The sequence below is a fragment of the Rutilus rutilus genome, assembly GCF_951802725.1.
Source record: "Rutilus rutilus genome assembly, chromosome: 18".
Lineage (NCBI taxonomy): Eukaryota > Metazoa > Chordata > Actinopteri > Cypriniformes > Leuciscidae > Rutilus > Rutilus rutilus.
The window spans coordinates 17,169,489-17,194,833 of NC_140231.1; the positions used below are offsets into that span (position 1 = coordinate 17,169,489).

Consider the following 25,345-nt stretch of genomic DNA (forward strand, 5'->3'; position numbering starts at 1 on the left):
GATCGAAAGAACGAATATATAAAATGTGAAAATGACAGTGCTCTAAGGGGTTAGAAAAGTAGAAAAGTTTTATGATAAATCTTGAAAAAATGAGGTCTTGATTACCAAAGTTATTGGCTATGTTTAGTTCAAATAATTGGGATTTTATTTGTAAACTGATTTGAACAATACGAGGAAGGAAAGAAAGAAAAAATGACACCGGATGCAACACATGACATGTGCACATCTGTGATAGTGATATCCGTTTCGTGAAACGAATCGTTATTCCGAGTCGGATAAGAAAACGTACGATTCGTTCACGGATCTCACTGAATCGGTCCGAGCGGTTTTCGAGTGAAGGGGCGAAAGGTAAGTTACTCAACTCCAGTAGCCGAATAGCAGACATTTTACAAGTAAAATATAGCCTACTGAGATTAATATCAAATATGCTTACGGCTTGAGTAAACATCATGTCAATGAATGAATGACATGAAGTGCATATTTTTGTGTCCAAGTACATTTCTATTAAAAATAATTTATTAAATTCATGACACATATCACTTTATTCTATAATGACTATTTAGTTTGAATTCATTTTTAGAACATTTAAATTATACATATTTTATATTTTGTTATCTTAAAACCCCGAAATGTCAGGTGGTGCAACTGTCTGAACAAATGAACAGACTAAGAAAGCTACTTAAAATGGTGTCTTAATGAATTATTTTAAAACTAATTACTATGGCATCATTTTAAGTTTGAAACCTTTCATAAAAAACATTTGATAAAGATCAGTAGTGTTAAAGCTGTTATGATCATTGAAAAACTTCTGTCCCATCAAATTAGTAAGGCTATATTCTCAACTGTCAGGGTGGCACAACTGCAAACATAGCTCTTTTATTATGAATTGACAAGGTGTTTGTCAGGGAATTGACAGTAAACGTGATCCTGAGTGAAAAGGTTTGTAGATCTCTCAAATACTGGTAAAACTGCTCGTGTGAAGTATGGGTAGGTACTTTCCATGTCATGTGGTACAACTACACATAGCCTATACCACCTGACATAAAAACAGCCAAAAAATACATTTAAACACTTTGAAACGTTTACTGAAACTTGTTTACCCACATTGTTCATGACTCAAAAATATGCATTACATCAGGTTTGAAAATATTTTTTTAAGCTTATTTGTCGTTTCAACGTTTTACAGTACGTAATGGATCACGCAGATATGTCAGGGAGCATGTAATGACGTATTACGTAAAATAGTAATTGAATCATTTTGATGGAGTTTTTTTAATGAACTGTTCGAAAGAACCGGTTCGCTGAAATGAATCGGACTTCCCTTCACTAGCTGGGGTCAATCGGTAGGAGGCGCTAACTCTAGACGCCTCAACGCGCATGTGACCCTCCCCCAAGGCCCCAACCTCAAACGAGGCACTGACTCCGTCATCACAGATTATCAGTGAGCTAGCTCATGTCTTCGATATAGTTGCGCGTCGAAGGTGAGTTTTAAAGATTACAATTCTTAATAGAGACTTTAAATGGTTTTCCTCGGTATTTCACTCGTCGAGTGTGTAAGAAGTACGACAAGACCGTTTAATTGACCTTAATTCAGAAAATGTAGCAGCTATTCACTCTGTTGTCCGATATTCTCTCCTATCCTGAGCGTCGTCCTCATGTGAACCGAGAATATCGTAATTTAATCGCACTGATTTATTTTACAATGTGAGATTATTTTGTCTGCGGTTGTCGTAATGATTATACAGTCTTGCCTCACCGGACTTTTGTAGCTACTTCCTTAGTCTGGTGCTAATATATACTAGCGTTAGCACGATAGCTTTAGTCATCGCTTGCTTGAGACACAGTGGGTCAGTTTGACTAAATAAGAGGTTAAAGATACAATGTTTTCATCGGTCATTCAGTCAAATTCACGCTGACCACATAATCAAGATAAAAATAGAGTGTGAACCGTGTTTGAAATCGATTAATTCCATACGCTATAGCCTGAAAGTGAAACCGTTTTGCCCATATTACGCACGCTCTGAAATACTTTGTTCTGATTGGTCAGTCGTGTTTAGCAGCGGTAAAATAATTTTGTAGCGTGGCAGCTAAACTGTATCATTTAGCTTCAGAGCTATGTAGTAATTATGCAAATGTTTATATAATTTAACTTCATGTTCTTTCACTACTTAATTTACTCAGTAGCTGTGTGATTATAAGCGTGATTAATATACAGGCAACCAGTCATCGCTATTTGCATTGTGCTGATGTTGTCTTTCTGGTTTTTACTCTACGTGGTTAAACAACAATTAATTTACTCTCAAATTAGCATTTCATATCTATGCATTTAAACATTCCTGTAATAAATGGGATGACTAAGGTAAAATTAGATGGTTGTTATTGTAAAAAAAAAACCATTCTGTTATAATAGTTCCTATATTTATATAAATATAAACCCTAACAGAATTGGTAGGTACATCATATGTATACAGACTCGTATTCCTATGATTCAAGTGTGTGAGCCCATTAATTGTTAATAAATACCAATGGGAAAATGCTTGATGGCAGCAGGAAAGTTGTGGTTTCTCCTGTGTTTTGCATTTCTAATTTTTGCTTGAACTAAAGTTATTGTTACTGTAGTTTGTTTTTTGCCTGTTTATGTGACTTTGTTTTTCGTCTTAGGAGCTCCATTGTTTGAGGCCGTGCACGTGCAAATCAACCAAAGACTGATTCCAAAACACACTGCTGTTCTTCCTGTCCAAAATGGTGAAGATATTTGTTGGCAATGTAGCTTCAGCGACCACCGAAGACGAGCTCCGTGCTTTGTTCGAGAAGTATGGTCCTGTGTCTGACTGTGATATTCTGAAAAACTATGGCTTCGTGCACATGGATGAGGAAGAGGCGGCGCAAAAGGCCGTCGCTGCTTTGCACAAACACGAGGTCAACGGCTCTCGCATCACCGTCGAGTATGCCACCACCAAGGTACGCAATGCCACCAAGATCTACGTGGGCAATGTTCCCGAAGGCGTCACCGCCGCCAAAATCAAGGAGCTCTTCCAGCCGTTTGGCAAGGTTGTGGAGTGCGATATCGTGAAGAATTACGCATTCGTTCACATGCAGAGGGAAAGCGAGGCTCTGGAGGCCATTTCAGAGCTTAACCACTCCAAATTGGAGGGCCAAAAGATCTTTGTGTCCCTCTCCCGCAGTAACCCATCCAGAAACGGCCGAGAGGAGGACTATTATCCTCCTCCCCCCCCGCATCACTATCCACCTCACCCACACCATCATCCTCACTTTCTCCCCCCACGCCCGCCGCCCCGTGACTACTATCCGCCTCGTGGCCGACTTCCACCACCTCCTCTCCCACCGCCGCCGCCTCGCGCCTACTACGAGCGTGATGTGTATGAGAGGGGCCCTCGCCACGACCCGTACGCTGCCCCATCCCCGCGTTTTTACGAACGGGATCCATATGAACGGCGCCTTCCGCCCCCTCAGCGACCAGTCACACCTCCTCTCGCCGGGCGCTACTACCGTGAGCGCAGCCCTCTCGGCGGTCGCCGCTCTCTCCTGCCTCCGCCTCCCCCTCCACCCTCTTCTGCTGGCTTTGCCCGCGGTTTTGCCCGCAATGGCGCTAGCTCAGCACCCCCTCCCCCTTCCGCCGCTCCTTCCTCCCACTATCATCGCTACTCTCTCGGCTCAGGCTTTGATAAGGATGATTATTTGGAGGACAAGTACAGCAATGGCTTCAGCCGTAGCTACTAAGCATTGAAGCAACCGTCCCTTTTTTATTATCGAGGAGCGTAATCTAAGAGGGGCGTAACTTCAGGGAGTTAGGGGTGAATTTTTGTAATATTCTGTGATCGTTGTAGCTATTTTAGATAACGGGTTAATCAGTTAATACTGTATTCATTTAACTAATAGATTTACGTCCGCCCGATGAAGGAACGGCAGATAGGAAGTTAAATACACCTGTTTCAGAATTTTATAGCATGTTCTGTTGTACTATATTTGCCAACCATATCAGTTTGAGTATCTTCTTAAATTTTTTTTTTTTTTGGGGCATATCACATTTTTAGTTCATTTTACTCTGGCATGCACTAAATACAAAAGATCGCTTGAATATATATATATTTTTTGCATTGATATTTCAACATGCATAGCCTACCCAACAGGAAATTTGTCGTGTTAATTGTTTACCTGTTTTTTTTTTTTCTGTTTAGTATTTAGGAATATTCAAGTGTTGTCATTGTCTTTTGCATGAGTCGGGCAAGTTATTTTGGAGAGATTTTGAATTTTCATTATTGGTCTTCGTAACTAAATTATATTAATTCTGTCTTCTTCTTTTTTTTTTTTTTTTAATTGAATTTCATCTCTGGACTACCTTTATGTTGGCAAATTAACTTGCTATGTTGTTAGAAGTAATGCTGGATGTAAGTGAGACCAGTGGGAAGGAACAGAGAGGAAATGGGTAAAGAGGTGGTTGTGGGCGGAGCTGTATGCTAACTGACTGATCAACCAATCACATCCTACCGGCTAACCGAGCACATCGCATCCACCAGCCGCTCAACTTTCGGATCCGCCGCCGCATCCTAGGACCATCGGTCAAAGGAAACGAACGACCGACCAGCCGCCGACCGCCTAATAAATTAAAAACAACGCTGAATCAATTCTACACTGTATTTCGAGATCACGTTGTATTAGACAAATAGCTGATTTGCCGACTCCGCAGACTCAGAGAAAGTTTTTAAAGATTAGAGACTTATTTTGGCATCACATTATAATGGACGTGCTTGTGATTGAAAATATTACTGAATTCTCAACATTGTTTCCTGTCCTACTTGTACTACTGCTGTTTGCCTATTGTTAGCGTACACTTCTGTTTAAAATGTACGTTTGTAAAAAGCCTGTTTTCTCGACTGTTTATCCGAAACCGCTCTCTTTATGATATTGTCCACTCGAGCAGGTTCGAAACTTATGCTTGTTTTGATTTAACCCTATGAAAACAGATTCATGTTCTACCAGTCGCTGTCATCTTGCCGCCTGAATAAAATTTCGACTGATTTAGACGCAACGCTTTTCATGTCACTCGTTTTTAATTGAGTCTCTTTAATTTCTACCTCATGTCTCACTCGGTCACGTTATCATTCGTGTAATACAAATGTCCTTTGACTTGATCTCTAATGGGTGAAGTAAAGTGCCAAATAGATTCGTAATAAAACTGCACTTTCCGCTTGAACCCTTCATACAAAAGGCCAAAGGCATTAATTTAAACCTCAGTAAATTCTAGTCTTTTGTCTTCTTTTTTTTTGTTCAAAAATGACCCGTGTCCAAGATGAATGAATGTTCAATACTCTGTTTTGAATAACTTGAAGCTTTGTGTGGTTCATCAGGATGGGTGAGTTCAAAGTTAAGGTAAGTAGTATTTCAAGCTGGATTGTTTGGACTTTTGTTCTCCTTGTCATGTTGCACGTTATTGAATGTATTCATGTGCTAGCAGAGCCTGTTTGACTTTTTTTTTGATGATATTATTATAAACAGTCATTGTCTGTCTGTGAAACACCTTGTTCTGATTGTCGGTGCAGGTGATGTCCGTCAAGTTGTTTTAAAGTGATATATATATATATATATATAATCTTTCTCTTCACAGCCTTTCAGTAGGAACAAAGCTGAAGTTATCTCTATAATCAGCTCTATCTGGAGGAGGAACAGTTTTACATGCTTTTATGATTCTATGGTTAATTTAAAACAAAATGCATTGCACAATACAGGCCTCATGTGAACTTGAAATACTCCAGTCAGCAGCTTAAAACCTCTTAAACGAGTGTTTCTAATGGGAATGATAAACAAAACATCCATTATTAGTTTACTCATCTATTACCGTTAGATTTAGTGCAAAATAAGCAACTTTCAAGTCCTCAGTTTTATTAGTTGCCTTTTATTCGGCATGATGACCAAAATGAGGTTATGAACTAATGAACAGATTCCCAAAAAAAGTCAACATTTTAAGGTAATAAAATAGATAAATATAATTTAAAGTAAAAGATCTCTGAAGACATTAGGGTAATCATTTGTGTACTAATTTGGTGATTTTAATATTTGGGTCCTGAACTTGGCCATGTGTAATAGATTTTGACTGATCTTGAATATTTTAATTAGTTATGTAGAATAAAGAAAATGCTTATTTTTATTTAAATTAAAATATGGTTTCACTGTCTGTAGATTTTTATCTTTTACCAACAAAAACTAAAAAATCTGAAATTGTCTTTGGCCATTTTACTTTCCTCTACCATTGTTTAAAAATAATGATTTGACTGCCATTCATCACTTTATAAGTAGGACTGGATAAATTCCAAACTTCTAAATTACTTTGGCCTGAAATTATGCAGTGATTTAGAGTTTAACTGCTGGTGCTTTGCAAGACTATAAACACCTGTTTATAACAAGGGTAGTAGTCAAAAGAATCTGCAACTGAAACCCTGTATTTATTAACCATTAATCAGAATGTTGTGGTGCGGGACTGTAATATATGATGGCTATAAGGTAAAAAAAAAAAAAGTTACCTTTTTCCTGGAAATGTATAGTGCACATTGTACTGTTTCCTGAGAATGACCCATATAAAACTAACATAAGTTTATTATTTTATTTCATTCTGATGATGATTTTCTTGCAGACAATAGAGTGAATCATTGGGTTTGAGTAGGACATCTTGTGACAGCAGATCAAATGTGCACTTGTGAAAGGTTAGGACATGTGGGTCTGGTCTGTTTGTATAACACAAAAGAGCACTAGTTAAGAAGTAACTTAAGTTCAGAACTATATAACCTCTATAAACGAAATCCTGAGAAGAACGCAAAGCTATCCAAAAGGAAATGCACAATCTGATTTAGCTCTTCATTGTTTGTCAATTTCACTGTATCGCTGTGTGACGGCTTTCACAATCGTTGTAGTGTAAATATGAGTGCAATAAATGCAGTGTGTAGTAGCTTTTATGCAGATAACTGATTAAATGTTAAGTATTTTTCTTTAATGCTCACTAATGCCCATTTCTCAAATCTTTTGGGAATATCTGTTGGTGAATAAAGGCAGCATGGTGGTTATTTAATCATTTTCTTGTGTCGTGGATTTGTTTGCCTCATTGCACAGCTTGTTCTGCACAGCTCTGCAATCATCTCTGCCCCCAGTTTCTACAAAACAATAACTGACCATTCAAATTACCACAGCGTCACAAATGCCCGAAAGCGAACCCTGCTGCACCCTGCACCCCATTCAGGAAACGGCTCCAATGAATGTATGATGTCACGCGGTGTAGGAGCACGTGGATCCTTTGGTGATTTGGCGCGCTTTCTGTTTGAATTTGAACAGCGTTCTGACATTCCAGACTTCCGCTTTACGTGCGTGAGTATAAACCTCGAAAACTTAAAACTCAAAAATACTTGTATACACCAATATACAAAACTAATTGGTCGCATTTCTAAGATTCTTATATTACTTTTCCGTATTATAGCCTACGTTGTCATTTTTTATTACTAGTAAGCAACTGTAGTAGGTCTTTATGGCAATAGCGTCGTTATTTGCATTCTTAGCATAATGTTAAGATTATGTGGTTGGTTATTAATCTTAATGACTATAAGCAACATAGTCAGTCTTTAAAGGTTATTAAATTTCAACACTCATATTAAATTCAAATTTAAACTCTTCAGCAAGCCAAAGATCTAGGGAATAAATCTACCTCAGAATGCTGGCATGACATGAAAAATCAACCCATCTTTTTTTGTAAATGCATGTTAGAGTTTATCCTTGCATATTTTTTTGGCCTTGAAATTTTTATTTAAAATGTTACATCTCGATCTTTCTTTGAAACGAGACTCTCTGTAGAAGCTTGTTTCCACCACAGAATATAATTTTTTATCTCACAAGACTGACTTTTTTTTCTCACAGTTGCAAGATATAAACTAAGAAATTGCAAGTTAAAATGTTAGAATTGCGAGATGTAATGTCAGAATTACTTGTTATAGACTTGCAATTGCGAGTTTATATCTCGCAATTCTGACTTTTCTCAGAATTGAGATATAAAGTTGCATTTGCGATTTATAAAGTCCAATTCTGAGGAAAAAGACAGAATTGTGAGTTTATATCATGCATTTCTGAGGAGAAAAATCATTGTAAAAATTGCCACCCTGGAAAATATGATCAAAGATGGCTGTAAAAAAATAAATCTACATTGTTAATCCTTTTGATATTTTATTTTTTAAAAAGAAGCAAAAAATCACTCTTGGATTGTGATTACATGCAAGGATAAACAACCATTTTTACAGCCATCTTTGATCATATTTACCAAGGGGGCAAATAATTCTGACCAGCACTGTATGCTGGATTTCTCCAAATAGTCCATCTATACCCAGCCCCTTTCTTACAATCGACTGCATGCTCCCATACTGATCTGCCTCCATCTAATAACCAAATGGACAGAATTAAATTCCCGTCCTACATTCTTTTCAATAATCCGTTTCACTCAAATGTACATCACAATGCAGAAGAAAAGATGTCGCTGTTTCTGCTACATTGTGACTTAAGTGTTGTGTTGACCATCTAGACAAAAAACTGGTGCCAAATTTCTTTAAATAAACACTATTTTCAATGTTTTCAGGGCTGAATTTTTGCAATATTATAAAAATGATGGTACCGTCAGTAACACTGATGTCAGGAGTACAGATGCCACTTTTGGGTTTGGGCACATACAAGCTACAGGACCTTGAGCGGCTGAAAAGGTCTGTCAGCTCTGCGCTTCAAGCAGGATACCGAGCCTTTGACACAGGTGCTGTCTATGGAAATGAGGCACATCTAGGGCAAGTCCTCAAAGAGCTGTTGCCCATGTATGGTCTAAGCCGTGAAGATGTGTTCATCATCAGCAAGCTTGCCCCATTAGACCATGGGCCGAGGGCAAAGGAAGGCTGCCTGAGGAGTCTGAAGCAACTAGACTGTGAATACATCGACCTCTATCTGGTGCACTGGCCTGGGATGGAGGGTCTTGACCCAGGGGATTCCCGCCATTCAGAGTATCGGGCGCAGAGCTGGGCGACCCTAGAGGAGTTCTATGCCAGTGGGCGATTTAAGGCCATAGGGGTTTCCAACTACACCTCAAAGCACATTAGGGAACTGCTCATGAGTTGCCGCGTGCCCCCAGCGGTCCTTCAGATAGAGTGTCAACCGAAGCTGATCCAGAGGGAATTGAGGGATTTATGTATGGAGACAGGCATTCACTTCCAGGCCTACTCTTCTCTGGGTAAAGGAGCTCTCCTTAGGGAGCCAGAGGTAGTGGATATAGTGAGGAGCTGTGGTCGGACCCCTGCCCAGGTACTCCTGAGGTGGGCTGTGCAGCAAGGCATCTCAGTTCTGCCTCGGTCCTCGCAGCCAAGCAGAGTGCAGGAGAATGCACAGGTGTTTGACTTCCAGCTAAGTGAGATGGATATAATGAGGCTGGATGCCCTGAATTGTGGAACAAGGTTTTGTAAACGTGACTCTAGTAAAATAGCTTAAGCCCTGATTTGACAATTTCCTGAATAAGAAATGATAAAAAAATAAAATAAAGATCATCATTGTGAATAGTCAATGACGTGATGCTTTTTGTAGTAGAAACATTAAAAATGGTATTGATACAGGCAACGACTTGGATACACCAATGATGATTATGCTTTTATTTTGGAAACAAAATAAACTTTTCTTTTTGTACTGAAAGGCAAAAATGTATGGGTGATACAACTGGATGCACTATATGTAGGTCATATAATTTACCTTTTTGCTGTGATGCAAATGTGGTTTGACTTACAATTTTTTTTTTTTATTAATGATATTTTGGGGAAAACATTTTACTTTAAGGAAAAGGAACATTAAAGGGATAGTTCACCCAAAAATGAAAATGCTGTCCTCATTTACTCACCCTCATGTTGTTCCAAACCTGTATGATTTCCTTTCTTCTGCTGAACACAAAAGATGATATTTTAAAGAAGGTTGGTAATTAAACAGTTGCTGGTCCCCATTGACTTCCATAGTATATTTTTTTTCCTACTATGGAAGTCAATGGGGTCCATCAGTCGTTTGGTTACTGACTTTCTTCAAAATATCTTCTTTTGTGTTCAGCAGAAGAAAGAAAGTCATACAGGTTTGGAACAACATGAGGGTGAGTAAATGAGGACAGCATTTTCATTTTTGGGTGAACTATCCCTTTAAGATGTATAGTCACATATATTCAAGGTGTATGGAAACATTTTGGTTACACCAAATTAGTTATTTAAACTTCCACTTTTCTTGAAAATGTCAGAAAGGTTTTCCGAAACCAATATTACAAAGAGTACATTTGAAGAGTTCAGATGCAAAAGCCTCTAAGTGCCATCTGAAAATTTCTTCTAGAATGATCATTTTTATCAAGCTCATATATTTAAGTTCAGTAATTTCACTTAAATGGCAATGAAAATGACCTATTAATTGTCATTTAAGTGAAATTACTGAACTTAAATATACGAGCTTGATAAAAATGATCATTCTAGAAGAGAATTTCAGATGGCACTTAGAGGCTTTTGCATCTGAACTCTTCATTTCTACAACTTGGAACAGTTTAAAACTGGATATTACCTTTTTGACCAAACATGACACTACCTTCAGCCAGAAAATCTTTTATTTTGACCACAAAATTATAGAAAAAAGATAAAAACTTGATTGTTTTGAAAAGTATTTAAACAGTTCAGCGATTACTCAATCTATGTAAACAGCTATAAATATGTACAAGGATCTTAAAAAAGGAATGAAGCACATAAAGCACAGCAAGACTGATAGTACAGAAATAGCACTTGTGTTGTCCATCTGCATATATTTGCTTCCCCAGAAACTGAATGTTGTTTAACATACAAGACCAGCAGATGGAATATAAAGGAAAAATCCAATAGAGACAACAGACAACTTTACAATCAAGAAATATGTACATGAAAGGCAGTGATGAATTGCAAAGCTATGAAAGTATCAATTAAATAAATTGTTCAGTTTTCCTGGTGACATATCCACGTATATTCATCATAAGAGATGGCAGAACAACTGATTTGATCCACTCTTACTAGTTATTCACCACAATGGTTTGGCATTAACAAACAAACAAACCTGAGATGTAGCATTTATCAACAAATGAACTGAAATAACTTTACCCGTATTATTGTTACCGTCACTAACTTTACAACTTCATCCGGTGTCACAGTCCTTGAAATATATTTACATTTTGCAAGCAACCGCTCCAGCCTTTAGTACAACAAAAACACACGTCTATATATCAATCTATAAAATACATCGTAGAACACATTTCTTTGCCAAATATGAACTTAATACATATCAATAAATAGTTTTAAATAGAGGTTTTACTTTTGAAATCAACACATAGAAAGATTGTCCAATGATCTGTAATATTTTAGGAGAGATTGTCCCTTTTGAGATTGTCAAATTGAATTAACACTGACAATTCCTTTAATTAAACGTACGTTATTGCAGTGGTAAAACGTGATACAGCACTTTTACCATTTTCTCAGATTGGTTTTGCAGTAGCTTGAGCACATGTATTACAAAAAGGCCATGATGGTGATCAGACTAGCCTTCATCTGAGAGCAGCTCTCGGGGTAACTGTTATTAAGTGTGTAAAGCCACGTTAAAGGCATGACTCCTTCATTCTCTGCCCTCCTCTTCTTTGGAACTCCAGAGGAATGAGAACCATCCTCTGTAGGTCTGTTTCTGGCTGTTCACTCTTTTGACATCCTGGAAACCACAAAACAATTAAAAAATGTAAGATTTCACATATTTAAGGCCTCTAACTGACAACCTATCAAATATAAATGCATTCAGTGGACCATATAGCTAGCTCACCCCTTTGTCAAGCCACGTGTCAAATTCGTCGCTCATTCTCCTCAGCTGTCGTCCGTACTTCTTTGCTTTCCACAGCGCAGCAGGAGCAGATTGAGAACGACCTCTGAATGGAAGTCCGTCTCCCGCTCCTCCATTCTCCTCCGCCGATGCTCCATCCTGGGGCTCTGCGTCCTGCCAGCGGCTGACTGTATACACCTGAGACTCTGAATAGAGCCGCACACGCCCTGCAAAAGCATGTGATCACATGATAAGATCCTTTTTTTGTTCAATCTAGGTCAATATATGACACATTTCCTGATACTTAATGGCGAGCGTGGTTGTCTGAAGTGCTCACCTTGAGGAGAAATGTTTGGCAGGGTTTGATCTTGATGTTGTCCATGGTTCTTGATTGTCTCTTCCAGATGTGATTGCTTTTTGCCATCCAAGGCGCTGGAATCATCTTGATGGTCATGCAATGTGTTATCCATTGTGAGAGCTGGTGAACATAGAGTAGTAGGATATTAATATTGGAATTTCAAGGTGTTAAAACAATGAATTACCTAATACTTATTGTATTACATGAAGTTTTCAATGATTAAATGAGTTTCTTGACATTAAGATTAATATTCACTGGTTTTTCTAAATACATACCTGTGGATCTGGACGAATTCCAGAACAATAGATCTGAATGTGTTCGTCTCACCGGAACTCAGTTGGTAGTGGCACTAGATGTTATTCCGTCTTATCTCCGGTTCGATTACGAGTAGCTTCTCCAGTTCTCAACATATATTGATTGCCTCATGGCATGTGACACACCCAAACAACAACAATAGCTGTAATTGCTACTTATATAAGTTTCATATTTCTAAGGTTAAGTCAAGCTCCTCTGAAAACGTCGTCGGCCAAAAATAATGAAAAAAAGATCCCGTTTTTCGTGACATTTAGTCGGAGTGATTGTCTTCTCGCCGCAAGTAGTAGCGTGCCAAATTTCCAGTCCGGCTGTTGTTATCGCTACAGTGTATATGATGATCTCATTTCGGCTGCGATATTGTTGTTGTCCGTCGTCGTTTACAGTAGTGCTCCGCTCTCAGCCAATCAGACGGCGTTCGCCCTCTTTGATCAGCCAATCACAGCCCGCTGCTAGGGTGTTTTGGGCGCTCTCTGATGCAACGTCACTGTTGCGATAGGGGTTCGCGAGCCTTTGCTGTCCCGTGACTTGTTTACCTTATACGTGCCCCAGTCTCGCGGAAGCGTGGGAAGATGTCGTGCGCTTGAGGACGCCGTCGCGAGAGAATTTGCAAAAAAACCGCACCGTTTAACTTTATTTGCATAGAATGGCATTAGAAAAAACTGAGTGATTTTAGTGGTGCAGCTCTCAGTGCAATATCAGTCACGGGGAGTTTATGCCTTGCTCAATTATGAATAAATGAGTTTTTGACGTATCTATGTTTGGCCTTTACGTTGAATGGTTTGCAGTACAGTGTACTGATATAATGCTAATAAAATTCGTAGCTAAGAGAACATATTTTGCTATTTCTGTTGTGGTCATATAATGTGCATTTCTCAGTTCGAACTGTAGATGGCAGGAGAGACCTGTGTTGTTGAGTCACTGGAAGAAGTTGGTTATTTCTTTGCTTATATGACTCATGCTTGCAGAACACAGAAATATATAGGTTAATAGGACCTGTTGCTGTGTTGACTGCTGCATATGTTAGATATTTTCATATATTTTTTTGCTAGGTCTACAACACAGCATGTCTATGTTCGTTGTACATGCTGTTCTCCTTTTCATTTTTGTAGCTACTATTAACACATAAAATGTGTAAAAACTCTATGTAATTTAGCCATACCAACAGAATTTAGAGATGCAATATTGCTCTAAACTTTAAAAAAAAAAAAAAAAAAAAAAAATGTTGTGCTGGTAAAGAGTTAGATAGAAACATAGTTCCTCATTGACAACGTCATGGAGACACACAGGTACAGAAGAGTATAAATAAAAGGTCCTTCCACTGATTATTTTATTGTTTATACTGTTAGGTTTTTCATCGTTGTGACCCGGCTGCAGAAATAATAAAATACAACCATCTTAAACCAGGTTTGCTGGCCTTAGCAGGTTTGAGATCAAGTGTAGCATTAGTTCTGGCAGGTCACACTAGTCAAGCTCGCATCAGCTGACTCATGCCTATAGGAATACGACACCTATCACTTTATACATATATAAGCTTCTTCAGGAGCTAATTACCCTCCTCCATCCCCAGCTCCTCTTCTTGTCCAGTCAGGATTTGGTATTCTGATTTCCCTTTGAATCAGACTAAATTCTCGAATTATGTCGTACATTCAAATATTGACATTAATGATATCTGCGATACGTTCATGTTGGTTCTGTTTACCCTAAGGTGGGTTATTGCTGCTCTCCCAGCTCTTTTCCAAACTGGATTCACAAGGAGTTCTTGCCCAGAACAGAACCATACCGCCAATCCAAACTGTATGCGAATTGTCAATCATAATTGACGAGAGTGGTCCTGACAGAACTGGCCATTCTGTTACATTGGTGACTTAAAAGTTCTAAAATCAGCCAAGAGGGGGGTTGGGAGACCGTCTAAGACCAGCAAACCAGTTTAGGCTGGTTTAAGATGTTTTTGGTGGGCCCTTCAGCACGCCAATATTGGATTTCTAGTACCAAAAGGAGTAGTTATTCAAATCATCCTTATCATTCTTTAATACATGTATGTATAGAGAGGATATTTTTGAATTAAACGTTATAAATTAAAAATAACTTTTATTACACCTGATGAGATTCAATAAAACTGCTGTTCACCTTTGAACCACTATTATTGTTTGCTAAGTGTCATTATTGAATCACGTGTCACCAGTAGAGGGATCAGAGGTTAGCCTACAACGTTGATTCAAATTAAACGAAGCCCTTCTGATATGCACGTGTTTTTACACTCTAGCCAAGATAATTAGCATTTTCTAATATGTCTGTCTGTGCTACATCATTGCCAATTTGATGAATTATCGTCCGGTGTTGGCTCGCCATGCCTGCCATCGACACTCTGGCAAACCTGCACGCGCTTAATAGGAAAATGTCACCTCCCCTCTTTCTGCAGTCCGCGCGCTGCTGAAAAAAAAGCGCTTTTCGCTTTTCTGCTGAATCCGTTCGCCGAAAAGAAAAACAGAGTGTTAATTTCCATATTACCTTTTCCAACAAACTCCGCCCGTCTCCTCCATACTCATGGCGAGGCTGATGCTGATGCGAGCGAATAGTTAACATCTTCTCATTCAGCTCCCTCTGGCGCCACACGTCCATGTGCGGCTCTGATAATTCTTCTATTTTTCTCTCTCTCTTTCCTCCCAATGTACAATATAGTCTCCGCTTTTCTTTTTTTTTTAGAAAGACTATTTTTTAGCAGTCTTGTTATTTTTTCTACCCCGAAAATGCTGGAAGCATGCGATTGATATTTTTCTATTGTGTTTGGAATTATGTGAATGGGCTGCAGTTGGTGCTCGAAGATCTTTCGTCGATCACTTTTTAATTCAAATTGAGGTTTTAATTCACGTCTCATCTTGAATTTAAGACTCTCTTTTCTTAAGACCCGTCTCGCCTCGAGTCTACAACTTGATTGGATTGTGGGTGTTTATGTTAGTTTTTTGTATTGTTTGAACTGTCAAATCAAGAACAGCACCGCTGTACAGCGCGCGCGCATCACCGCTGCTCCATGGAGACATGAGTCGCGCGCACCGAGCTCATTCACTGTGAATTAAACCGAACTACAGCAAGTCAACAGCGAGTGTCCACAGGAATCCACACACCGTCACCGTAAGTACGAATTTACTCACCACCCCACATTACAATGCAACTAATACAGTATTATTTGCTCTTACCAACCTGACTGTAGGTTTAATACACAAAGAAAGCGAACTGATTGCAACAAATGAGTAATATACGTGCATCCTCCTCCATGTTTTCAGGTTACTTGATGTCAGAATGAAATAGACGATTCTATGAAACGAAACTCCCACGTTCAAATATCTCATATTTATTCAAGACATTTCCAATTTCAACCTGCGTAATTTTTTTTCAGGTACAAAGTTGCGTGTCATATTTCACAGCCCATACAGGAGCCACCCAACAAAATGAACCTCTTTTAACGTACATTTGTCTGTCAGAGCAGGTAAGATTGACTTCACTCTTGTACTAAACCGGTTCAATTGAGTTACTATATTATCTGCGTACGTAGCTGTCATTCTCTCTTAAATGTTTTCTAGTTACCCCGCATAACTAGTAGAACATAGTTTTCATACTGGCTGTGAATACATAGCAGGCACAGTTCTCATGGAAACGCTCTCCGACTCTCACTACAGAGGCAGCCCACCTGTTTCAGATAAACATAGAATATGATATATGCCAGTATGCTGTGGTATGTAGGGAAGCCCTCAGTTTCCACATGCAATGCATTGACTGAGATAAAAAAAAATTATATACGCATATGGGGTAGAAATGAGACATGTAAATGAATTTTTTCCCTTCTACTCTGGGCAGGTTTATTTCTCTTCCACAGTGTTTACGTGATGCGTAAGAAACCTCTAGCTGATTTTGGCATGTTTTTCCTCTTTTTTTGTACAGGAGTGTGCTGTTTTTTTTGTTGTTGTTGCTTTGAAGTATTCTTAAAGGGATAATTCACTCATAAATTGACTCATTCTCATGTTTGGAACAACCTCTATGACTTTCTTTCTTATGCAGAACAGAGATAACAGACATTCTTCACGATTTCTTATTTTGTGTTCAGAAGGAAGAAAGTCATGCAAGTTTTGATGAGTAAATGATGACAGTATTTTAATTTTTGGGTGAAGTAACATAGAAGCAAATATAACAGATGTTCATTTTGACAAACAGAGGATTTGATACGCATTTGATAGACCTGCTCTCATATGACACACAAAATGCCATCCTCACAAGGGAAATCAATTACGCCTTTAATTTCCTTTGTTATATAATTATACCGCAACAAAACAGACTGTAGGCAAATTATACTCCTGCAGCTTGTGTTTCAAATCAGTCCTGTCCATTTTCACTTAGGTCGATGTGAAATTGTCTGAAATATGTCATTTTGTGCCAGAATCTTAGTGTGTCAATAGCAATGCATGTGGTAAAAAAAAACAACATCATGCGATCAGAACTATATATATCATGTGTTTTTGCTGAAGGCTTGATTTAGCTTCAGTCAGGTCTGGCTGAATCTCTCTAGTTGTAAACCGCTATATGTTCTCCTGTTGTAGCTCTTGGTTTCAATGGCATTATTTCTTTTCCCCTAATGCCTGGAACCATTACTCACAGCTTGAGCTAATCTTAATGTTTCTGGCGAACTGAAAATAATCCTACTCTTGCTAAAGGCGGAATTTAGAAAGTGGTTTGTTTCTACTGCTGCTGCTCCTTTCATTATGTGGCGTGTCTGAATATTTGTACATCCTCTTGCTCGGAAAGCTCCGGAAGACGTGAATTATGTCGGCCAAGATTTCAAAGCTCATTTTAGTTGCAAGCATGAGTTTCCATTGGATTGTAAAGCCTGCAAGTCTATCCAGAGAGCTCCATATGTGGCACAAGAATTATGTGTGTAGCTGTCTGCAACACATCCAGAAAATTGGATGTTTAAACCTTTTTTTGTGTGCAGACTTAAAGTTCTGTATTAAATCTGAGGTTCTTTTAGTGCACTTGTGTTTATATCTACCGGTCGTCTATGTTTTATCCCTCCTCAGTGAGAATCCAAAGCCTCCAAACGGCGTTCTTCTCGCTTCCACCTGCAGCTCAACCACCATTATTAAAGTAGAGCCAGGGGCCCATCACTAAAGCCTTCATATTTCACCCCAGTCCACAGTTCGCCTGCTCTCACAAATGATTAGCACTGTAAAATCCAGCCAAGTGAACCATTAAAATATCTTGCCCTTCTCAAGTCTCTCTGCGCAATAGAGGTAAGCAAGCTCTGTCAAGCTGTGTTATAGATAATATAAATATGTAGCCTTAATATGAGATATTTTTGTCTGTAGCTTTTTCCTCAGTCCTTTTAGAGCAGGGGTGTCCAATCCTGCTCCTGGAGGGCCACTGTTCTGCAGAGTTTAGTTACAACCCCAATTAAATACACCTGAACCAGCTAATCAAGGTCTTAGACATCCTGTGTCTGAAATCGCGCCCTATACCTTCATTCACTATTCTTTACATTAGTCCACTATTATATTTGAGGGAGTGAATGAAAACGAGCGAGTGAATTCGGACACTGAGTGTGCCCGAAGGGCTGCCGCATTTGCATAGTTTGTGCTTGCTGTTTAATTATTTGAAACTTTGCAAACTGGCTGATCCAGTCATGGAAACTATGTATAAACCTTAATTAAACAATTCAATAATCAATTAAAAAGGAATTTATACTGTATGAAATTATGCATTGGACTAGTGGTTTGGAAAATAGATGGATGGATGATTCAGCTGCGGCCGCCATCTTCTGGTCAGACGCGGAATTCATTCGTTGCTCGACTCTCACAGTGCTCTCTAGCTGTTGAGCGTGCATTGGTTGTACACTCGTCATTGCAGTGCATTGTGAGATTGAATGAGTGCACTTGATAATGTCCACTATGTTTTCGGACACCATTACAAATGACCATCCAATCAAATAGTGCCCTATTTAAGGGTATAGGGGGTGATTTTGGACACAGCCCTAGAAACTTCCAGGGCAAGCTGGAGCTAAACTCTGCAGGACAGTGGCCCTCCAGGAGCAGGTTTGGACACCCCTGTTTACACCTGGTATTAAAGGTTTAGTTCACCCAAAAATGAAAATTCTGTCATTAATTAGTCACCCTCATGTCATTCCAAACCCGTAAGACCTTTTTTCATCTTCGGAACACAAATAAAGATATTTCTGATGAAATCGGAGAGCTCTCTGACCCATCCATAGACTGCAATTTAATTACCACTTTCAAGGCCCAGAAAGGTAGTAAAGATATCGCTAAAATGGTCCTTGTGACTACAGTGGTTGAACCTTAATTTTATGAAACGACGAGAAAACTTTTTGTGCATAAAAACAAACAAAAATAACGACTTTATTCAACAATTTATTTTCGTCTGTGTCAGTCTCCTACGCTGTTCACGTTGTAAATACAGTGCAGCACTTCCGAGTTCCACGTCAGAACGCTGGCTCATTATTGGTCGACGCTGTTCACGTGATCTTCGTTATTTTTGTTTGTTGTCTTTACTACCTTTCTGGTCCTTGAAAGTAGTAATTAAATTGCAGTCTATGGAGGGGTCAGAGAACTCTCTGATTTCATCCAAAATATCTTAATTTGTGTTCCAAAGATGAACAAACTTCTTACGGGTTTGGAACGACATGAGGGTGAGTAATTAATGATATCATTTTCATTTTTGGGTGAACTAACCCTTTAAGATGCGTTTTGGTCGATCGGATCACAAGTGGGAAGTAGACAACGCTAAATACAGGTGCAAACGGGGTCCAAAACGGTTTGAGCTTGTCCACTTTCGACCACTTCCAGAGGTAGTCAAAAAACGCATTCGACCGGATTGCTATTTTGATGTAGACTCCTCCGCCTACTGAGTTAATGCGTAAACATCATGGGAAGCGCGCTAGCCAGATGGGATTTAAACTTTGTCGACTGAAGACCCAAGTTTAGTTTGAAGATGAAAAATGTACCAAGCGCAATGTTCTCTCACCATTCCTGATTTCGGCTTGGTCTTGTGGCTGTCAGAGCAGAAACGAAAGCTGCTGCTCTCCGTATGTTTTTCAGTCGTCTCCTGGCGCGTTCATATATAAATTGCGTGAGGTCATTTGTCCATTAGATCGAAAAATCTGAAAAAGCCCATACATTTATTTACCTCCCATAGGCCTTCCCCTCACATAAATCAGGATTTCTTTGACAGAAGTGTTTGAAAGTGGACAAAAGAGACACCAGGTGTAAACGAGGATGTGTCTCCTTCGTCTACTTGTGGTCCGATCGATCAAAACGCAATACCAGGTGTAAACAGGGCCTTTTGTTTGCTTAAAATCTGTTATAAAATGTAGTGAGCTACATCACAAGGGGACTATGCTAAATACAGGTGTAAACGTGTTTTAAAATGTTTTGAGTAGTCAAAAACGCATTCAGCTTTCATATCTTTCGTAGAGTATAGTTGAACTTAAGAGTGCTTTTTTGACACGCTGAAGTAATGTAATTTCATAATTACTTCTGTTGTCTTTGAAATATGGTTAAAGTGTTCTGTCAAATTTACTGACATGCATATGGTAAACTAAAGTAAACTTAAATGTAATTTCTATTGAAACTTGTATGTTATTTAAATATGTTTGTAATTACACATTTGTAATGTTGAAGTTGCAATATAGTACATTTAAAATATATTAACTTTAAATGTAATAGCGAATAACACACTACAGTTCAATTATAATCAAGTACTTTACATGTGCTTTAGTATGTTAGTCAACACATAAAAATAAGCGCACTTCTTTAAAGCATGACAAGATTATTAAAGCATAATGATTCAATAATATGTACTTTAAAGTATACCGTTAAGCTCTCTTAATACAAAGTTGCATAATTAAGATGCTTATCTTTTGGAACAACATTCACGTCACGTGTCTTTGTGTAAAATACTTCCTCTGTTGCCATATTACCTCACCGGGTTATTTGGCCATATGGCAGGTTGAATACAGACCGTTGTGCATACCTACACAATGTATGCAAAATATGTTCCTTTCACTATTCAGGAGTGCCTCTTCATAGCAAGACTCATGGCATGATCAAAAGAAATGTCTGAAGACCCTAGAGAAGCAGTTGATGCTAAAGAAGCTACAAAAAGTAAAAACATTGCTAAGGACCTGTGGCCAGGTAGAAAATGTGTACCTGAAGATTACACAACACCATTCACAAAGTAAAATTACTACAGCAACAATCCTCAAAGAGGTTGCAAAAAACAAGAATGAATGAGTACACTCATGTTTCTGCTCAGATTGTATACATCTTTCACCTTTGCTAAAGAAAGAAGGAGCTGCACAAGACACAGAGAGGTCACTTGGGACAAAAAACAAGGAGGAATCCACAGCTCTTCTAAAGAACACTCTTGCCTGTCTCGAATTTGCTAAAATGTTTGGCAAAAGCAAAATACTTCCAACAAAAGCACCTCATTCCAGTCACATAACATTGGCTGTACCAAATGGGACTTCTAGCTTTTAAGATTCTGGCAGCATGTAATTAGGAAATTTATTTAAAACTGTTCATGTAGAGTCTGTTCATGCCGAGAAACTTGAACCACAGAAAGTGGATTAGGTGTATATAAGGTTTAAAATAAAGCTGAAGTGTATAATTTCTACTCTGCTAATTGGACATATATATATATATATATATATATATATATATATATATATATATATATATATATATATATATATATATATATATGAAGTGTTCAGATGCAAAAGCCTCTAAGTGCCTCTAAATTTTCTTCTAGAATGATAATTTTTATCAAGCTTGTATATTTAAGTTCAGTAATTTCACTTAATTGACAATTCATAGGTAATTTTCATTGCCATAAAAGTGAAATTACTGAACTTAAATATACGAGCCTGATAAAATCATTCTAGAAGAAAATTTCAGATGGCACTTAGAGGCTTTTGCATCTGAACTCATGGACCAATCAGGGGCAGGGCTTTCAAGCAAACAGATTGCAACTCTGTTTGGTGCATAAATTGCACACTTCACTACATTGTTGAACTCACATTTTAGAATAAATTAATGTAGGTCTACTACTAATTACTAAAAAATTTTTTTTTTTTACATATTTTATTTTAATACAGGTATATTATACATGTATCTACTTTATATACATGTTAATACTTTACATAAATCTACATTATATAAATAAAATATAATGCAACATAATTTTATATTGTATATTTACATTCATTTATATGCTTTGTCTCACCAGATGTTTTATGTTTATTATATATTTTATATCATATTATACAAATAATGTAATATAATTCAAGAATTTTTATTTATATTAATTTAAATGCTCATATCACCTCTGTAGTTGGTTGTATGGTGTTTATATATTCTCTGCCCAGGAAACATCAGATTGGTTCACTGATATGATCAGCCTCATACAATATATATCAAGACCTCCATCACTATTAATAATTGCTGTTTGTAAGTGTCTCGGCTAATGTAGCCAGATAATTCTGGATGTGAGGAAAATGCCTTTGATCCACCTCTTTGTTTTCAAGGTGCCAGCCCTCATCCAGGAACTTCAATTTAGATTTAATATCAGCACGCTGTTTTGCTTGTAGCATTTGTGACGCAGGGAATGGGGTTTGTAGGGTGTCTCTGCAAAGATGCTGATGATAACTTCTTTTCTGCTAATTATTTGCATTTTGAAGTTGCTTCATGAGGCTTATCCTCTCCCTATCCTTTCTCTCCTGCTTTCCCTTTGTCCTTCCCTCCTTCCTTCCTTCCTTCCTTCGTTCTGTTTATAATCATGCATATTTTAAGCAGCAAACCTACTTTCGGTTGCTTGACTGTGACGTTTGTGTTTGTACATCCTGTAATGAATGCTAAAACTGGGTAATTAAATAATAACATTAATCAAATACAGTTTGACTCATTGGGACTTTGGGAGTAACCCAAAACAAACATTCCAGAGAGCGCTTCTATAATTGTGGACTAGTTATTGTGTCCCATTCATCAAAGACTAGCTAGGCAATTGGATTTTACAAAAAAAAAAAAAAAACTACACTTTTGCTCCTCTAGTGTTAACACTATTTATATCTACTGCATTTGCTCTTTTATTATTTAGCTTTTAGAGTCTTTAAATACCTTTCTAACCTGTTATATTTATGCTGGCCAGTTTTACACCCATAATTTCATTACACTATCAGGAGAAATGGTAAAAAGAAATGTTCCTGTATGGTTAGAATAGTTTTGTTTACAGTTACATGCATATTACAAAGTATTATATACAATATGCTTTGTATGGCAAATTGAAAGAAGATCTGGTGCTGTAGTCGCTGTCCGGGGTGCTAAATCTACATTAAAGGGTTTGTTCAACCAAAAATGAAAATTCTCTCATTAATTACTCACCCTTATGTTGATCCAAACCCGTAAGTCTTTTGTTCATCTTCGGAACACAAATGAAGATCTTTTTAATGAAATCTGAGAACTTTCTGTCCCTCCAATGACAGCTGTGCAACTACCACTTTCAAGCCCCAGAAAGGTAGTAAAGACATCATAAAAGTAATCCATGTGACTCCAGTGGTTTAACTTCAGTTTTATGAAGCAACGCATGTGCTTTGATTGCTAAAAAAAAAACACAGAAAAGTAGGACAGAAAGCTCTCATATTTCATTAAAAAGATCTTAATTTTGTGTTCCGAAGATGAACGAATGTCTTACGGGTTTGGAACAACACGAGGGTGAGAAATTAATGACAGAATTTTTGGGTGAACTAAACCCTTTAATATGGGGAAATGATTCTGAAACAATTCTCATTAGAATTAGTTTATGTTGCTCCAGAGTAAAAACAAGTCTCTGGTAACACTTTATTTTACAGTGTCCTTGTTACATAATGTTACATGTACTTACCATAGGAATAACAGTAAATCATGCATAATTACATGCATCTAACCCTCAACCAAATCCTAATCCTACCCTAACCCTATAGTAAGTACATGTAGTTGCTTAATATTACTCAGTACTTAAATATATAATTACACTGTAACAACGACACCTAAAAATAAAGTGTAACCAAGTTTCTCAAAGGATCCAGATTTGCCAACATTTTGGGTTTGCTCTTCTGTATTATTGGTTGTGTAAGGTGATTTGGTCTCAAAGCTTTTTTAGGCTTTGTGTAACTGTTGCAACAGGCTGATGGGGAACAGTTTGAATGATAAATACCTCATATGAGACACGATTTTACACTGGGTCGTAGGAACAAGGGAATTGAGGAGCCCAATGATTCCTACCTCCAGATTAATAAGTGCAAATTAAATCTGAATTCTTCAAAGAATAAGCACTGTGATGTTGTTTTCTATCACTTCATTTTCATTCTATCCTCCTCTCTATCCCCATGATGGCATGCTAAAGGTTTTTCAGATGGAATATGGGGCTTTTGTGCTCCCCTGTCTATTCCACAGCATGAATGTAAATTAGGAGGTGGAACAGGTTTTTGGACCCTTTTTCTTTTCTTCTTTCATGGACAGTGGTGCTGGAATTATGGGAACATTTTCACACTTGACTTGACACCTTCAGTGGGTTTTCTCACAATTCCTGATAACCAGACAGAAGAATTCACATGACAGCAATGGACACATACTGTCTTTTATTGAGAAACGATTTATTTTGGACAAACTCTGTCCAGTGTAGATGTGCATGTTTCAAAAATGAGTAAGCACCACTGGTGTGAAATCAGATTCTACAAGAAGTTAATCAGGATTCATTATCAAATATACTTGTTTTCATTATAAAAATACTACGATAAAACAGTATTATACGAACAAGAATGCTGTATTTACATGTGCAGAGATTACAGCACTAATACAGGTGTGATTATTGCTTCTTTTTGTTTTTAATTAAGGGACGTACATTTTAGACACAATATTGACACTTACAGTCATTTGTCTGTTTTTACTCCACTAATGAAAATACTTCTAAACGAAGAATTAGCTCTTACCTGTCTCCAAAATGAATGAGTTTTTGAATGAATCGATTTGGTTGATTGATTCAATTATTTACTAATAAAGTCTTTGGCTGCGTTTGAAATTGCTTGGTCCCTGATTAGGTACTTCTTTGGAATAAGTTCTTTGCGGCTGTGAAAAAAAAGTATATGCTCTATGTAGTATGAATGTGTATAGAATGAATGTAATCTGTGGTATGTGACCTACCAGCGTCATTTGCTTCACTTCACTTCAAAAAGTGTCCATTGGATGTGCACTTCAGTATCTCTCATCCAGGTACTTTGTGCCTACTATTTTATGAATACTATGAATTTAGACATATTACTCTTTTCACATACTGTTTTGTTACCTCATTCCTTAATGTATAAGTGTGTCTGAACAAATCAGTTGAGTAAATGATTCATACACGCATATAAAATCAGTCACCTACTGGTGTAACAATGTAACCTGCAAAAAGAAAATCTCCACCACTAATGCACAGACTGACAGTCTGTCTGGAACAAACACAGACAAACGGTGTGATAAAAACAGTGAAAAGTCCCAGTGCTGTTGGACTAAATATCACACCACCTGATCAATCAAATTTGAGAAGTGTTGTATATAAAATACATCACTGCAGATGAGAAAATGCCAGTCTGTCTTAACACGTTCTTAACACAAATTCTTCCTGACGCAATCCTACAAAGTATCCGAAAATAGAGCCAGTCGAAATGCTTGGCCATGTGTAAATGAGCTCACACTGGCTCTAGTGATGTGTAATTACACAATT

General features: G+C 37.8%; 4 protein-coding genes across 6 annotated transcripts in view; 3 read left to right on the forward strand and 1 right to left on the reverse strand.

Annotated features, from left to right (window-relative positions):
* The first annotated feature begins 1,369 nt into the window (after positions 1-1,369).
* Positions 1,370-5,050, forward strand: LOC311277166 (uncharacterized protein). The gene is made up of 2 exons (XM_084387347.1): positions 1,370-1,481; positions 2,662-5,050. Exon 2 carries the CDS (start codon positions 2,743-2,745, stop codon positions 3,739-3,741), a length of 999 nt encoding a protein of 332 aa, XP_084243473.1. The 5' UTR covers positions 1,370-1,481; positions 2,662-2,742; the 3' UTR covers positions 3,742-5,050.
* A 2,026-nt stretch (positions 5,051-7,076) lies between these two features.
* Positions 7,077-9,878, forward strand: LOC311277167 (putative oxidoreductase YtbE). 2 transcript variants are annotated; one of them, XM_084387349.1, is made up of 2 exons: positions 7,077-7,374; positions 8,627-9,878. In XM_084387349.1, exon 2 carries the CDS (start codon positions 8,653-8,655, stop codon positions 9,514-9,516), a length of 864 nt encoding a protein of 287 aa, XP_084243475.1. In that variant the 5' UTR covers positions 7,077-7,374; positions 8,627-8,652; the 3' UTR covers positions 9,517-9,878. The 2 variants fall into 2 exon arrangements, with proteins under 2 accessions (XP_084243475.1, XP_084243474.1); XM_084387348.1 differs by having other exon boundaries at positions 7,077-7,370; positions 8,627-9,877.
* Positions 9,879-10,629: 751 nt separating this feature from the next.
* bada (BCL2 associated agonist of cell death a) lies at positions 10,630-12,987 on the reverse strand. Its single transcript, XM_084386279.1, has 4 exons — positions 12,508-12,987; positions 12,212-12,352; positions 11,878-12,101; positions 10,630-11,769 (listed from the first exon to the last, which is right to left on the reverse strand). Exons 2-4 carry the CDS (start codon positions 12,342-12,344, stop codon positions 11,680-11,682), a joined length of 447 nt encoding a protein of 148 aa, XP_084242405.1. The 5' UTR covers positions 12,345-12,352; positions 12,508-12,987; the 3' UTR covers positions 10,630-11,679.
* A 182-nt stretch (positions 12,988-13,169) lies between these two features.
* The window catches only part of slc8a4a (solute carrier family 8 member 4a), a 67,801-nt gene continuing 55,625 nt past the window's right edge, over positions 13,170-25,345 (forward strand). Inside the window, exons 1-2 of one of the 2 annotated variants that reach the window (XM_084386277.1) lie at positions 13,170-15,676; positions 15,942-16,031. The gene's annotated coding sequence lies outside the window, so the exon portion shown is untranslated. The remainder of the gene's footprint in view (positions 15,677-15,941; positions 16,032-25,345) is intronic. The other variant, XM_084386278.1, reaches the window with a different exon arrangement.

Excerpts from the sequence above, each read along its gene's own strand:
- LOC311277166 (XM_084387347.1), top strand. The coding sequence starts at position 2,743 with ATGGTGAAGATATTTGTTGGCAATGTAGCTTCAGCGACCACCGAAGAC.
- LOC311277167 (XM_084387349.1), top strand. The coding sequence starts at position 8,653 with ATGATGGTACCGTCAGTAACACTGATGTCAGGAGTACAGATGCCACTT.
- bada (XM_084386279.1), bottom strand. The coding sequence starts at position 12,344 with ATGGATAACACATTGCATGACCATCAAGATGATTCCAGCGCCTTGGAT. Across the intron at positions 12,102-12,211 it reads GCCAAACATTTCTCCTCAAG|GGCGTGTGCGGCTCTATTCA; the intron begins GTGAGCACTTCA and ends ATGCTTTTGCAG. Across the intron at positions 11,770-11,877 it reads ACACGTGGCTTGACAAAGGG|GATGTCAAAAGAGTGAACAG; the intron begins GTGAGCTAGCTA and ends TGTGGTTTCCAG.